General features: G+C 33.6%; 1 protein-coding gene across 1 annotated transcript; it reads left to right on the forward strand.

The window, feature by feature from the left end:
• Nucleotides 1-8,191: 8,191 nt before the first annotated feature.
• On the forward strand, nucleotides 8,192-10,618 carry LOC111902323 (PGR5-like protein 1A, chloroplastic). The gene is made up of 10 exons (XM_023898167.3): nucleotides 8,192-8,455; nucleotides 8,753-8,868; nucleotides 8,985-9,081; nucleotides 9,164-9,264; nucleotides 9,339-9,395; nucleotides 9,483-9,559; nucleotides 9,649-9,700; nucleotides 9,784-9,894; nucleotides 10,131-10,228; nucleotides 10,313-10,618. Exons 1-10 carry the CDS (start codon nucleotides 8,254-8,256, stop codon nucleotides 10,380-10,382), a joined length of 981 nt encoding a protein of 326 aa, XP_023753935.1. The 5' UTR covers nucleotides 8,192-8,253; the 3' UTR covers nucleotides 10,383-10,618.
• Nucleotides 10,619-17,303: the final 6,685 nt, after the last annotated feature.

Raw genomic sequence — 17,303 nt, forward strand, 5'->3', positions numbered from 1 at the left:
TCGAAATGAGATTTTTAACGGGCTATGGAAATCCAACTATACAAGTCTAATAAACATGTTCAAACGTTTTTTTACTGGTTCTATCCTATCGGTCCAACCCGGTTTCCGAAGAAACTTTTGGTTCGATCATGTCTAGAAATTGACATCATACATGTTGTTATTAAACCTCTCTCATCCACAGTTTACGGTCCAAAACGGTTCGAAACCAGTTTTTAAAACATTAGTAAGAAAGATAGAGAAAACCGGGTTGAGAAAAATGGTGATGGTTCTAGAGTTTGCGTGTGTGTATGTGAATTGATATGAATTAGAGGGTAAGGAGGCGGATGCAATCAATGGATGGTTACAAACCCTAAAGCATTATATCATTCACATTCAATTTCTGCCAAAAATCGGATAAGGGCCGAGATACCAAGCCACGATTGAGGGGAATAAGAAGGAAACGTATTGATTGATTAAATAGTATCCAAGATTAAGAGGGAATAAAGAAGGAAACAAGTTGATTATTAAATAGTATCATTTAATTATAAAATATATTAGCTAGTTGTACCTTATTATACCTCTTAATTTTCAATAAACATCTACTATGTTTTATATAATAGTAAAGATAATATACAAAGTGTTATTATAATACCTTTTAACTACTCGCGGTATGGAAAATCTGGTTTGAAGGCCCGCATAGGGTTGTTGGATTTTAGAAGTGCTATAATGCCAAAATGGTCCTGCCCTCCGGTGTTTCATGCTTGGCCCTTGTCTCTACATAGTGGTTGAAAAGTATTGTTTAACGGTTATAAAATAATATCGCTCGTAAATAATCATAATAAATATTATACTAAAATCTAGCGGTAATGATACTAGGTTTCGTCGAAGGAAAATAAAATTGTTAGAAGCGAGGCGCTGCCTGAGTTTGGAATCATCACTTTAACAAGTGAATGCATAGTTACTTTCATCTTACACATAGATATGAAGTATTTAATGTAAACTACGTGATATGCGTGCATATTATCTATGTTCTTGATATCTATGCTGGATGAACAAAATATACATGTTTTATTTGATTTAAACTGTATATGTATTTTATACCTATAATTATGATGAGTAAAGATGGGTAGATGAAATACATGATGAGCGATGGATTAAAATGATGAAAGGCCTCGATTTTTAAGCTGACTTACTCATCTAGCGGAGTATAGATGACGACCACAGACTATTCTAGATAGTCTAGTGGAACGTTGGCAGGCTCACAACCTGTAGGTGTTTGAGAACGGTGTGTTTATCAGTGTACTCCATCCCCCTCATGGTTGCCTTACTGACATATATTTCGGATGAATCCCCTAAGCAGTATTGTCATCCCGATGATGATCCTTAGGCTAGGTCCCTTAATTTAGATGATTCAGGGACAGAAAGTGAGGATAAAGGGAATGGGTAATCGGGTTGATTGAACTAATGAAATTAATAAACTTAATTATTGTGGTTTGAAAACCCTATGTGCTCACCAGGGTCCTAAGCCTGACCCACTCAATTTCTTGTATTACAGATAGTGGCACAAGAGCATAAATGTGATGATCCGATGAGGGATTATGGATTATAGTCCAGTAAAAATAAATAGAATGCTGTAAGGCCTATGTTGTTTCTGTTTATGCTTTTGATATGTATTGAAAATGACATCCCGAGGTTTTTAATATACTGAAAATACATTTCTTCGGAAATGATTTGATAAATTCTTTATCATATTTTTGGGAACAAATTCTGCAACATATTTCTTCAAAGGTATACTCTAACTTTCAAATAAAAAAATAAACAAATCAGTCTTTTCTAGCCATGAAAATGGGGATGTCACAATGAGCGTCCAAAATATGTTTTTCTCTCAACCCATCTCTCCAACACGAGGTACCTTTAGCGAAGGATTTAATGCCCCCAAAGACATTGTCGACATCCACTACAAGGGGAGGTTATGAAAATATGATGCTTGACATGGAAGGCGGTGGCTTGTATGTATGCTTATCCTTCAATGCCTTCGTGGTATCACCCCCAAATGGAGCAACCCTCGAAGAACATAAAACTTTCATTACTGTTGTAAAATGTCCATCGGCAAGCTTACGAAGACATTGTCTGACATTGGTGTTGCCTAGTGTTCTTTCCTTCTGAATGTACTCTTCTTTTTGTCCTTGTTGCTCCAGTCTTGCATTGTCAACTAAGTTTTTAACTAGCTTGGCGATATTGTCTTCAGCCCCCCAAGTAGCTAATGCATTAAGGATATTACAATGTTGCAAAGATTTCCTGTTGACAGACCTACTTTCTTTCCTATTCTTGGGCCTAAACACTTGAAGAGTACACATAGGAAGAATTAACAAAGCAACCTATGCTTCAACAGACGAGATGAGCAACCACCTTGGAAAGGGATTCTTTCAAAGCCCGAGAGAAAGCCATACGATAGTTATGAGGGATGATTTTGATGATGGTGATAGGTAGTTTAAAAACACTATCAAGTAGATTTGCATCCATTACCAACCCATCATTGAGGTCGACTTCTGGTCCATTGGGTAGCGGATTTGGAATGCCAACAATATGCTTTCTCATGTCATCATCCCCGTCAATAAACTTAATCAGGCCACCCGGGTGGTGTCACGAATGACTCAGGGCATGAAGTCTCATGCAATTCCTGCATATCTATTGACCAAACTCCTTCAATGTTGCTGCCACAGACATAAACAATCCATGCTCAGAAGTAATAGCCTCCCGTAACACAACTTTGTGTTTATCTGTAGGGAGCTGTAAGCTCTTGAGATGAGATATCATACAGGAAATCCCTTTACTTCCAACAATACCATTTGGGCAACAATGAAACCCCCGAAAAGGACACGCCCAAGTTCTTCTCTCAAATAAATGAGAGGGCACTATAAACACACAAATAAATTTTATTTAAGCCTCAAGATGAGACCCAAAATTAGAGGCACTGACCCAAAGGAAAATGAAACATAGTACCATACGAAATACCAACATAAAAATTAGGTTAGAACTCTAATCAACTTGACTTCAAGCTTCATTAATGCTTCTTTGATTATAAGTCTAATTTCGATTTTTCCACCATGAATTTGTTCAGACAACTAATGGTGGTGGCGAGGATGGTGTTGACCATGAATGGTAGCGGCAAGGATGGTGAATGATACACAGCTCCCGATGGTAGGATAGTGGTTGCCCTAGCATATTCGATGATCTTCAATGATGCTAATTTCTTTTTATTCTGCCAAAAAAAGTCCACACATGTTTTTATAATCATCAAATACAAACCTAATGATAAAAACATATCTAAAAAGGTGATAAAACATACAAATAAAAAACATCTAATGGGCTAATATATATTTACCTTTGCTATTAATTTTTTTTTCACCCTAAAATCAGTATCATCAACCCCAACTTTGCACGATTGTCCATATAAAAGGTTAAATTAGCAGATTCAATCTAAAAGGTTGGATTTTATCCTTATTATCAAGCCAATTTAAAGAATAGTAGGTGCAAGGACACAAAGCATCCAATGATTTATGCTCAATCAAAATTGCATGTAGGGTTTTAACATAAAAATAATAATCTATACCAAGTAAGCTAGTGAAGAACTTACCACTTACAAAACCTGCAAATAAAAAAGGGAGAGGTATTAACAAAATTTCAAAAAATCAATAAACAAAATTACAGAGAGAAAGAAAGAAATATCATATCTATAAATAATCTAGCAAAAATTATTAATAAACATAATACTTTTAGTGGTGGAAACACTGGGTTAGTGTTTTTCTTGTCGGTAGGTGGAGGTGGTTGTGTTGACAATGTGTGCTTCTCTATGTGAGATTCGTGATTGTAGGCTATAGTGATGGTTGTAACAGATGAAGAGGTTTCAAGTATGTTTTACAAGTAATCATATCGAGTTTGGAAGTAAAAATCCAAATGTTGTTCTCGGCTTAACAACGACCACCATATACCACCACCTCCAAAACCTTTTGCAAAAAAATTGAACCAAACCATTAATAACAGAAAATAAAAACCATATCAAAGTCATTTATATAAAAATAAAAGACTCTTACTTGTCTGGATTTTGCATCTAGTGCAAAATGCCCAATTCTATTCAAATTCCAAACGTGAATAGAATTTAGGGTTTCTAGAATCGAAAATCATACATGTCAATTTTTATCGATTTTGAAAGTGAAAACATGAAGGTATTTGCTAAGTGATATGGGGAAACAAACTCATACGGATTGCGATGACGAGGAAGTTGTGGATCCTCATGGCTATCATCCATGCACCATGCCTGCAACGAAGAACAAAGTCGTAATTGTACATGTAATGCTGGAAGAAAGTTTAAAAGAGTTCGATTAAGAAAGCAAACTAACTTGAAGATCTGAAATATAGATTAAAGAAGTGTGCCATAATTTCGTTAGTCGTATGAATAAAAAATCATATGTATATATATATATATATATATATATATATATATATATATATATATATATATATATATATATATATATATATATATATATATATATATATATATATATATATATATATATATATATATATATATATTGGTTGCTATGTTTTGTCAAATTGTCATTTATAGTCATCAACTTATGTTGGTTATTGTGGCTTCCATTTCTCCTCCAGCAGAAAAGTAAAGAATAATCATTTTGCCATCTCATCTCGAGTACCGATTCCATGAATGCTAAGGCCAAAAAGAAAGCAAGTGTTGGAAATCGATTGGAAGAAGGGGGCGATGCTATAAGAGAAGCCGATTGTCAGCTGAATAAAGGGAGCCAATTTTAGGGGATTAAACTGGCCAACCCTTCAAAATAATGTGGTCAAATTCAGAAATATCAAAGTTAGTTTACTATTCATAAGATCATCCAAAAATTAATGTTATACATTATTCTTTTACAATGCCACTTGTACCAAATTTACCTAGCCACCTCCTTCATTTCTTGTTATTTTTGAAACTCTTGCAAAAAATAAGGCCCTACATTTATTAATAATTAATTAATTTATCTATTGTAATATTTCTTATATCAGGTAGCCAACTATTTTGTTTTAAACTAATCGATTGATGAATCATGATGATAAGGCTTTTAATATCGACTTAAGTAGCACTTTTTGCAAGGTATTAAAATAGCACCGATATGGGTACTTTAACCACCAAATGACTTGCTATCATGCCGGGTACTCTAATCACCAAATTACTTTCCTTCCATGCCTATCAAGCGAAACTATATTACACGCATGATGCCCAAATTATAGTTGATACCATAAGAATCTGTTGAACTAAAATCATTATTCTAATTTTCATACAATTTTACCACTTTATATAGAGATTTTTCGTATTATTTTATATTTTGGTTAACAAGCGCTGATAGATGACAGATAGTAATAAGGTTTTTTTGGCATTTTATTTTAATTAAAAACATTTGTTACTATTATAATACTAATTTATAACCCGTGAGAACCACAACTAAAAAATTAATTATAATTTCATAATAAAACTCAAAATTATTAATCAATTAGTTTAAATAAATTATTAATTAAGATATATTCTTTTAGTTATATAAAATTATAATCGTTGATTCAACTAAATACGTGAAATTATATCAATTTATAATTTGTATTAATTTTTTATTCTAATTTTATTAATTTAATGTAATTAGAGTGGGAAATTTAAAAATTTAAAATTTTAAACAGATAATCAATAGGTTGACAAGTGATATGACATTAATTATGAGACATAATATGATGACACATGACAAAAATAGTACTTTTTTATTAGTACATAAAGATGAAATTAAATACAAAATACAGAATAAATTATTATATATACAATTTTTTAGTTTATTAACTTTAAGGCCCAAAGTTTATTCACAAGACATACAATATATAAGGGCCGACCCTCATAAACATAAGTTATACTACCTGTTGCGAAAACAAGATACTACGAATAAATGTAAAGACTAGTTCATTTAGATGATTATTTATTTACCAATTACAATGATTTTTTCGTCATAAATTTTATGTAGTTTTACTTTCAAATGAAAAAAGTGACTATACCATAATAAAGTTGTTTGGTATGCTTCACGACACACCCGTAGTCACATCAGCCACACCCTTCCACGTTAAAGAAGGGCGAACTTCACTTTGGAAGTAGAAAAATAAGCAGGAAAAACAACATGGAAAGCTTTCCCTTCCCTTCCATAACAACAACCACATCGTCACCATGTATCAGAGGGAGTGTACATGACGTAGACAAACAACCTCATGATGGGTAGGGCTATAAACGAACTGAACGTTTGACGAACCGTTTGTGAACCATTCGACGGGATGTTCGTGTATTTAAATGAACGAACATGAATAATGGTTTCTTTCGTTCGTTTATGTTTGTGAACGTTCGTTTATGTTCTTTCCTTTAAGTTTATTTATGGTCATACATGTTCAATTGTTTTTTATTACATTACTATATTATATGTTCGTTTATGTTCATATATGTTGAATTGTTTTAATTTATCTTTGTTCGTTTAACATGTTCACGAACATAAACAATGTGATTTGTTAAATGAACGAACATGAACAAAAAAACTCGTTCATTCGTGTTAGTTCATTGTTTGGCTAATTTAAACGAACGAACATGAACAAGCCCTTGCTCGTGTTCATTTACAACCCTAATGATAGGTATACAACCCAATCTTAAACTTAGTTACATGTTAAATGTTAGTTATCTAAGTTATAAGGTTGAAGGGTATAATCCCATGTTCCTTACCATTGTGGTGGTCGTGAGTGTATTCTCAACGACGAAGAATAGAAGGGAAGAAAAAGAGGAAGAAGGCTTCAACTTGTAATAGTGAAGAGATGTGAAGAAGAGAAGAGAGGAAAGTGGATTGGTATGTTGCTTCTCGTATCACATACCACCAAAGCGCACAACTCTAACTAGGGATGAAAATTTGGCTCGGAAACCCGAACAGAACCGAATCAAATTAGGCCCGAATAAGCAATTCGGTTCGGGTTTTGGGTATCTATATTATGCTTATTTTGTTCTCGGGTTATTCGGTTCGAGTTACCCAAATAAAAGCTTATTCGATTATAAATATCCGACCCAAATAAGCATTCCTCGTCCCCTTTCTCTAATCAATAGAAATTAAAATCATGATTCACACTTTTGTCATCGTCGTTCATAATAGAACAAAAAACCCTACATTGGTTCTCGTCGTTTCAAAATTGACCAATCTTCTCATCTATTTCTAAACTCAAAATCACTTATGTCGATCCTTCCTCTTGTTTCAGATTTTCAAAAACCGACCCTTCCTATTGTCTCTAAGGATTCACGAAATCCTACTTTGTCCATTCATGGAAAATTGAGTTCGAACTCAAGAAACTCAAGTAAAAAATTAATTCTCATTATGTTAATCTATTATGTAAATGCTATGAGAGCTGATTCGTACACAACAATATTTTTCCATACACAACAATTCATGCTTTAAAATGTTATACAATACAATCCTGTTAAGCATAATTTGTTGTGTACGGAGAAAAAGTGTTTTGTACAAATCACTTCCCAAATGCTATTCTTTCAATGTGTTATTGTATTATTTTAGTATTTGAATGTTTTAAGTTGATGTATAAAAATATATTTTCATTCTATTATTAGGGTCATTTAGGCTACAAAATCATAATATGGTTTATTCGGTTTTTTCCGGTTATATTAGATTCTTAATTATCTTGTACATGTTAGTCTGTTTATTCATGTAATAATCAACCGAACCGATTAATACGTAAACCGAACTAACCATATTGATTAATCGGTTTGGTTTTCATTTCATACAATTATCTTTATTTGATTTTCAGGTTATTCATACTCATTCCGACCCAAATAACATTCCTAGCTCTAACCACCATACCACCTCACGAGGAGGTGCTTGTGGCTTGTGCCGAATTGCATTTGTCAAAAATAGTTACACGTGACAAAAGATAGCATAGCTCGAGCCAGAAATTGATTTCCTCGAGATTCTTGTCCACCTAAGCTCTCTGAGGTGGCATTTCCAAATTAAAAGAAAACAAATAATCAACAAATTTCTTTCATCCCAGATTTCCCTCCACACATTCAATCCTCACCTTATCTCCCAAAATCTGTCCTATTCCTCGATTCCGTTCCCAAAATAAACTCCGCAAAATGATTTCAATTTGCAATTCTTACCCTCCAATCCACCACCATCACGGCCACCGGCGAAGATGGCCTCCAAATTGGGTTTCACCATAACCTCTTCTCGTTTCTTCACTGCTCCTTTTCGAAGACCTTCTGTTGGGTTGTCTTTGTCTGGTTCTAATCGGTTCGCTGCGTCCAAAGTTCACTCTATCCAGTTGATCCGAAGGGAGCTTGTGAGTCGACGGAGATTGATTATTCTTTCCCCAAAGGCGACAACTGATCAACCAGGTTAGGTTTTATTTCGTTCCTTGTTGTTGCTTTTGGACTTCAGTTATGTAATTGAACTATGCTCTAGTACTATGAATTAAACCTCCAAGTATCTTGTAAGTCCTTAATAATGAATATTAATAGATTTTGTTATGGCTTTTAAGCTATTTTTTAATCGTTTATTTGGACTCAATTTAGATGAGTGCTTTTAGAGCAATAATCATGGAAAGTTCTAAGTTTCCTTGGATAAATGGATCGATTTAGACTATGGAACTACTTCAACATAAGTTCATTTTTGGAGTACTGTGTTTCTTTCAGGTCAAGTTAAAGACGATGAAGTTGTCGATAGCAACATAATGCCTTATTGCAGCTTAGATAAACAACAGAAGAAGACAATAGGAGAAATGGAACAAGAATTTCTCCAAGCATTACAAGTAAACCATGTTTTTTATTTTTCATTTTTCCATCTTCCCTTTCCTTTTTGCTTAATTTGCACATGAGTTTCTCCATCTTCATTTCACTAATTCTTCTCTTCTATTATCCTCCATAGTCATTCTATTACGAAGGAAAAGCCATCATGTCAAATGAGGAATTCGATAACCTCAAGGAAGAACTAATGTGGGAAGGAAGCAGTGTTGTAATGCTAAGTATGTACACCTTGTAATCATTTTTCAACTTTTCCCCATTGTTCTTTGCTTATAATGGCTTTTTGGGTTACACACATTTCAGGCTCTGATGAACAGAAGTTTCTAGAGGCTTCAATGGCTTATGTATCTGGTAACCCCATAATGACTGATAAAGAGTATGACCAATTAAAGATGCAATTAAAGGTACATGCTTTAGATAGTTGGCAATAATCCCTTTTCTTTCTTTATACTTTCTTTCTTAAATCATTTTCTTTCAGAAAGATGGAAGTGACATAGTGGCTGAAGGTCCACGATGCAGTCTTCGTAGTCGGAAGGTATGTGTTTATTAGATCCTTCATGAATCTTTTATTATTATTTTTCTTTTTCATTTTTTTTATTTCAGTTAATGTCTTTGGTTGTAGGTTTACAGTGATCTTTCAGTTGATTATCTCAAAATGTTCCTCATAAATGTCCCAGCTGCTGTTGTTGCATTAGGATTGTAAGTCAAAAAGAAATTATAAATTATTGCTTGTTATATTCAAAGAATTTTGTCACTAGACTTACTTACATATGTTTGTATATCAACAGATTCTTCTTCCTGGATGACATCACTGGTTTTGAAATCACATACCTTTTGGAGGTAAATCTTTTATAACTATTTCTTTTCCTGTATTTCCTTTGTTTATATAACAAATTTATGTTTATAAACAATCATATTATCAGCTTCCAGAGCCATTTAGTTTCATCTTCACATGGTTTGCTGCTCTTCCCTTGATATTATGGCTATCCTTCACGCTTACCAATGTCATTGTCAGAGACTTTTTGATCTTGAAGGTTAGCATCATCTTCATCACCTGACAACACTGACACTGATACACCGATACTGTGTTTGATATGCATTGGACTGGGACTCATATAATAAAACAGTACAAAATCACAAAATTGCAATTCTTTGTACCATCCAAGGAGGTGGGACAGGGACTTGTTTTTGATATCTCATGTGTAAAAAGACGTAAATGCCCTTATCCTTTATTGTCAACAAATGCAGCCTATAACTTTTTACATTTCAGGGTCTTTGTCCAAACTGTGGTACTGAGAACACTTCATTTTTTGGAACTATATTATCGATTTCCAGTGGGGGGACCACAAACACAGTCAAATGCACAAAGTAAGTGACATATCTTTTAACCCTAATTGTGGGTCCCATCAACAGAGAACACTATTAATGTTGGAATTTATCCTTTTATTACAGCTGTCAAACCCCACTTGTGTTTGATCAAGATACTCGTTTGATAACATTGCCTGAAGGAAGTGAAGCTTGAGTTGAGGTAATTTATGTTTCAAGGAAGATGCTATTGTAAATGTAACTAGGTTTTTTTAGGAAGTGTTGCATAAGCGTGGATTCGCGTTGAATATAGTTGATGTATGTTCATGTGTATAACATGGTAACATGGATTATATATATGTTCATATATGTATATTTGATATTGGGTGATGACTCTGTTTGTAAAAAAGGCAGAGTGTTTAAGTTTAAGTAATAACATCCCATTTTATAAAAGATGTATTTAGCTGTAAAAATCATGATTATTGGTTGGATGCAAATTAATGCCAATGGTTGAGTTCATGACACAAGATGTTAGAAGTTTGGGGAAATTTGATAGTTAAGTTTGAGAATTTTAAACAAAACATAACATATATTCAATAAAAGATATGATTACCTTGTAGGAGAAAACCTTTAGGAAATGTATCATTCGAGAGAAATTTCATGGGCGATCATGTAATGTTTGTATCATCAACCTTGGACCTCGATTGTTGAAGCAATTTGTATGAATTTTATTGGGACAACTCAGTAGTTTTTGACAACATATTACTCATTGACATTGCCCCCTAAGGCCAATGTATTTCTAGCCATGTTGTTCACATCCATGGAAAACTCATCGATCGTTTTTGTTTCCTTCATGTTCAACACTTCAAACTCATCTGTTTCCCTTGCTGATTCTTATGCTAGGGTCAATAGCTTCTCTTTCAAAATCCATTAAAAATGGAAGCGATGTCCATCTTATGTATCTGGACTTTAACAACTTTTCGAGTGTTTATGGGTTCAATAGTGTTCCATATGCGTTGGGCTTGCATGTAATTGTTTGCCAATAGCATCAAACAGTGAAGTGTGAGTTGTCCATCATTGTTTTTCTTTGTTGTGTCCATCTCTATATATCGACGTTGTATTTTTGTTATAAATGTGGTTCTAATACCAAGTGTTGGATCGGACCCCTTAACCCTTCAACCTGAAAAACATTTAACTTCAAAGCGTAAGCACAAAGTTTAATGAGTTCTCTAATATATTACACATTGACATTCCATTAAACATACATTTGATATAGTCCAACCATACTCTCAAATACGATTCACATAGTCCAACTATAATCTCACATATATATGTTATAGTCTAACTATAGTGTAACATGTCATCATTGTAATCCAATTATTGTCTGACCTACAATTGTCATAGTCTAACTATAGTCTCACAATAGTTATACATACAACCTACCAAACAAGGACAACTAATTTCACACATATTATAGTGAGAAAACTCATCTGAATCTAGCAACCACAATCTCAAAGCAATCTCTACAAACGGAACAACTAGCACAAGCCACCTAATACCAAAAAGTGGTCAATCCTTAGTCTAATACTCATATCTACCAAGTTTGCATCAAACGTCAATGGTCGGATTCAACGGTCAATGGGTCAACATAACCAACCTTTGATCGCATCACGACCACTACATGACAAATAGTCTTGAGGGCAGACCAACCCTCGCATCGCGACCATGCTTTGGTCGTGTTGTATTTTTTGGGCATATCCATTTCTTCTGTTAAGCACTTAATCCATAAACAAAGAAGTTATAACTTTGCAAAAACCAACAAATGAGGTTCTTAATGGATAAAGTTTGCCACTTTATCCATGCACAAACCTCAAACAAGTTCAACCCTAACCTTAGATCCAAAATGAGCCCAAAAGGCTAAGTTATTCTTGCATGGAGCCAAGAGAGCTCATACATGAACTCTTTTCTCATGCATGCATGCACTTTTTTCTCCACCCTTAGGTGCATCGCGACTAACCGGTAAGTCTACGCCGTGAACCCGTAAAGGAATGCGTCGTGAATAAGCCCCAACACCCCATCATTAACTCTTTAAAATGAATGAATTGACAAATAAAACTTACTTGGAACTAGGTGTTACACTTATTCCAATAAGCATTATACTGAATATGGTAGATTAATTTTCCAACTAGTTTCTTTCATGTATGGTAGATTAATTTTCCAACTAGTTTCTTTCATGTATGTGATGCAACAGGCAACTATCAATCTCTCCTATAAACACCAATACCATGCCTCATAATTTTTCCATCACGATTAAGCTGCATATTAAGCATAAGGATATTATGTGATCACACTACTAAAAAAACGGTGTTTCACGACCAAAATTACCATCGAAAAATTATCGTCGATAAATACCGATGGAATAGTGACAAAATGTGAAACCCTAATTTAGTCACGACTCACCAATAAAATACTGATGAAATTAAAGTTGTCGGAAATTTGTCAGTGATTTACTAAAGAATATGAAAAATGCCTAATAAAACTAAATTTTAATTGCTTTTTGGAGTATTTTAATATTGGGAAAATAACATAAATGCCCTACAAACTTTCTAGGATTGATTTTTTAATTCCCTAAACTAATTTCATGTCTTTATAAGGGCATAAGGTTAGAAATACCCTTTTTTAGTCCTTCTAACCTATTATAGCCGGTTTCAAGGACACATCAGCTATTTTCCATTTAAAAGTCAAAATCACATTTTGACTTTCTCAAAATTGATTTCCATTTTGTTCTTATTATATACAAATAAACCATAAACCTCCCCTTAATACTTCCTGGGCAGCCGAATCTATCCCGTAATCACGATTCTTCTCAAAATCGAAGCCTGACGAGATTTGAAAGAAAGGAGGGCATATCATGAAGGTGAATGTGGGAGAGTTTTAAATGGCGTCGTACGTCCTACCAATGGCATCAAATATTTTTAACTTGCTCCGTCTAACAACCGGAGACTAGAGACGAAACAGAGTGGTTTGCTCGATCTGATGGTTTTGCTTTTGGAATAAAGCTTTGGTTTTAATATATTTACTGTCTCGATTTTGGGTTTTGATTGGTTAAAAGGTAGGGTTTTGATTTTGAATTTTTTTGTTTGGATATTGTGTTGCAGTCTTGTTTTGTTGGTAGCTTCATCATCATCCTTTCTCCAACATTTATAGGTTCCACCCACGAATCCAAGTTTCTACATCGTGGCTCTATCACACATCTTCTCAAATCAAAATCATTGCAATTGGTAATGTTTGAGTGATAATGAACACATATATTTGAATCATGAGGAATAATAAATTAGTGTTTTGGAAGGTGGGTTCAGACTGCAACAAAGTTGAAGAAGACTAGTTTTACACAAAAAAAAACCATTGAACAATAGTGGTGGGTTGAATTAAGATAACCCCACTACCACCAAGTCAAAGAAATGTAGGGGGTACAAGCTGCTAATGCATGAGGTACAACTTACAAGTCTATTGGATTCTCCTCCCACACACAGAAACATGTGACAGAGGATGATGTCGTTGTTATCAACTGTTGGACGTAAAATGACGCCGACAAACTCCGTATCCAACGAAACAAAAGGGTAATCGTCGATGAAGGATGAAATTATACCAAACTCATGTTCCAGGTTATCGACGTTCACAATTCGCGTGAGAACCGGTAGCGTAGGAGACGATAAGTTGTCGATCAACATTCGAACGACAGTAAGAAGGCTTTCTGTTGAACGATTTAGAAATGGGAAAAAGTGGGGCGAAGAAGATAAATAGTATTGGGTTAAGGAATAATTGAGATGATGTGGCAAAGGGGTAACCGTATGACCCCTTCATTTTGCCCAAAAGGACCTAATCGATCCGACAAAGTGTAATTCATTCCCTTATAAAGCCACAAAATAAATTAAGTGACTAAATGGGTAAACCCTGAAAACATAATAGGATATATGCCATTTTCCCTTTAATATTCTGTCGTTAATTATAGAAACATGCTAATAAATCTTAAATTTGTTTATTATAAACGATAAACATACACATATATAACTAATAATACATATAGTGACATACACCCACATGTAATTCTTATTATAATCATACACATACACTCAAATAATTAATAATCTTAATAGTAATTATAATAATGATAATAATAATAAAGATAGTAAAAATAAAAATATTATCTTTGTTATTATTATTCTTATAATTATTATTATTATTCTTAATATTACTTTTATTGTAATTATAATTATTACGTATGTACACGTGTATATTTTTTTATGTAGTAATACATACAGTTGTGTGTATGTATATATACTTGAATATTAATAAAAAAACCTCTAAGAATGTGCAATGATAAAAACAGTAACCAAGATAACAATAATAATAATAATGATAAAAATAACATAAATAATAACAACAACAATACAATTAATAATATAATAACATTAAAATAAAAATAATATAAAAGTAATAACAACACCATCAATGATGATGATAATAATAATAATAATAATAATAATAATAATAATAATAATAATAATTGGTTCGAAGCTTTATTACTATTTATATTACTCCCTCCGTCCCAAAATTATTGCCCATAGACAAAAAACATACAGATTAAGAAAACATTAATTACCACTAACTTTAAATAATAAAATAAAAGTTTTGTCCTTATTTTGCATTTAATGTTCCATTAAATGCTTAGTTGCTTAGCTAATAATGAGGGGTATTTTGGTAAAAATGTTATTTATTTTTAGAATTGGATTATTATTTTGGGAGAAACAAAAAAGAAAAGGTGGACTATAATTTTAGGATGGAGGGAGTATAATTTTATTATTTTTTATTATTATTGCACATATATGTGTGCAAGTATATATATATATATATATATATATATATATATATATATATATATATATATATATATATATATATATATGTGTGTGTGTGTGTGTGTGTGTGTGTGTGTGTGTGTGTATGTGTGTGCGTGTGTGTGTGGGAGTGTGTGTGTAATCCCGAAATTTAGGTATAAAACTGTGGTTGGCCAATTCGACGCGAACCTCTTTGTAGTCTTACTTATTGGGCTTTAATGCATATTTGGAAAAAATAAATAGTGTCATTACAATTAAAATAAGATATGAGATGGTATCTTACTTCCAATTGTGGAAAATCTCAAACGAATCATACAACACAAACTATAGCCCTAGTTAATACGTCTGAAAAACTGACATTCCGTATTAAGCAGTTGTGAGCAAAGTAAACACTCTAGGCTCGTAGTACATGTTCACCCGATTATGAAAATATAAAGAACGTCCAAAACGGAGTTCGTATGCAAAAGATACGATCGTTATAAAAAACAAACCAGTTTAATATTGATTTTCTTTAAACTTCATAAACCGTTTCAATCCGTTGAGACACTTGCACACCTAATATGAAAATTCCGAGAACATTTTTGGACTTAGACAATGAGCTATTATTTGATTCCATACTAGTAAAAATATTTGTAAAATTCGAATAATCGAACGAATCAGATCAATTAAATCCCGGTGTTCTATAACCCAAAAAACTAATCCATTCGGGTTTCTGGAATCAATGCACTCGACCCTATCCTTCGCCACTTAAAAAAAATATTAGACGTCAGGAACTTGTCATGAAAATCTAGGAAGGTTTTGGAGCATTTTTAAGAAGGATGACATCACCATGCACATGCTACCTTGCATGGAGTAAAAAAATCAGCCAACTCTTCTCCTTCCCCCTTACTCACGTCCACCATACCTCTACCACCTTACCCATTTGTGTGTACTCTTGCTCCAAAGTACAAGGCATAGGTGTGTTGGGTGTTTGACTAACTAAAGAAAGGCATGGTGTATGGATCGTCTTGCACCCTCCATTGGCTATAAAAAGAGCCCTTGGCTTCTAATTTCATCACAGATTCACACCCCTCAATCACCCTTTCCTTCCCTCTTTTCTTGCTATCTTTCTCGGTTTAAAACCACCAACGAGAACCACCAAAATCACCACAACAACCCCACCTTTTTCCCCCTATTTTCTTCGACCAGAAACCACCCAACCCATTGCCACCTACCTTTCCCCCTCTTCCCTTCGCTATTTTCTCTTTGTCATCGTTGCCGGACAAAAAAGAAACCAAAGCAGCGAAGATGCCAAAGCTGCTCCACTGCCGCCACTTCTGTCGTTGGCAACCTTCACCATCACCGGTGCCACCTTCCTTTGACCACCACCTTGCTACCCTCGTGTTCCATTAATTTTTATGGTATTTCCCAAGTATAAGTCCCAAGTTTTATTGTTGTTTTGTGGTGATATTTCGAGTCTAAGCCTGAGTTACAAGTTTGTTGCTAGTTGGTGTTATGTCGTGGTGCTTCCCGAACATGATCACATTCTTGAGTCTAAACCAAATTCACGCATCAAAGATGAGTATTTACGACCCCTCTTTTTACGCTTTTATACACTTTAGGGAGAATACATGTGCAATATCATATTTTGCTTATGAAAAACACTTACCAACTTATATCTAGTTCATAAAAGGTTATTTTATCAAGTAACATAATACTTACACATAAACTAGTTTTAAACTTGATATATGCATATGTTATGTTGTCTAGAATGAAATAACTAGTCAAAAAGAACATATGCTACTTACTACACAAATGCTATGATTTTATGTGATAATTGCATCCAATAAATTGAATGTCATAAAAGTTTATCACCTTTGTAGTATTCAACTTATATCATGCATGCATGTATGTATGTATGTCTGTATATATATATATATATATATATATATATATATATATATATATATATATATATATATATATATATATATATATATAAGTTACAATTATTATAAGTTGAAATTTATACATGTACTTGTGAGACTTACCACCTATTTAAGCAAGTATCACTTATCGAACATACTCATCTTCTATAGTGAAACTTTATTTGTGTACATTAGTTAATGACTTTTATAGTGAAACATTATTTATAACCTATAAACACTTAGTATACCCACACGACTATAACCGTATATCTTCGGAGCGAGATACATGTGTATAGATCTATACGGGTTGACACCCCCACCCGCGGGTGCTAG

Source organism: Lactuca sativa, chromosome 6, assembly GCF_002870075.4.
Source record: "Lactuca sativa cultivar Salinas chromosome 6, Lsat_Salinas_v11, whole genome shotgun sequence".
NCBI classification, from domain to species: domain Eukaryota; kingdom Viridiplantae; phylum Streptophyta; class Magnoliopsida; order Asterales; family Asteraceae; genus Lactuca; species Lactuca sativa.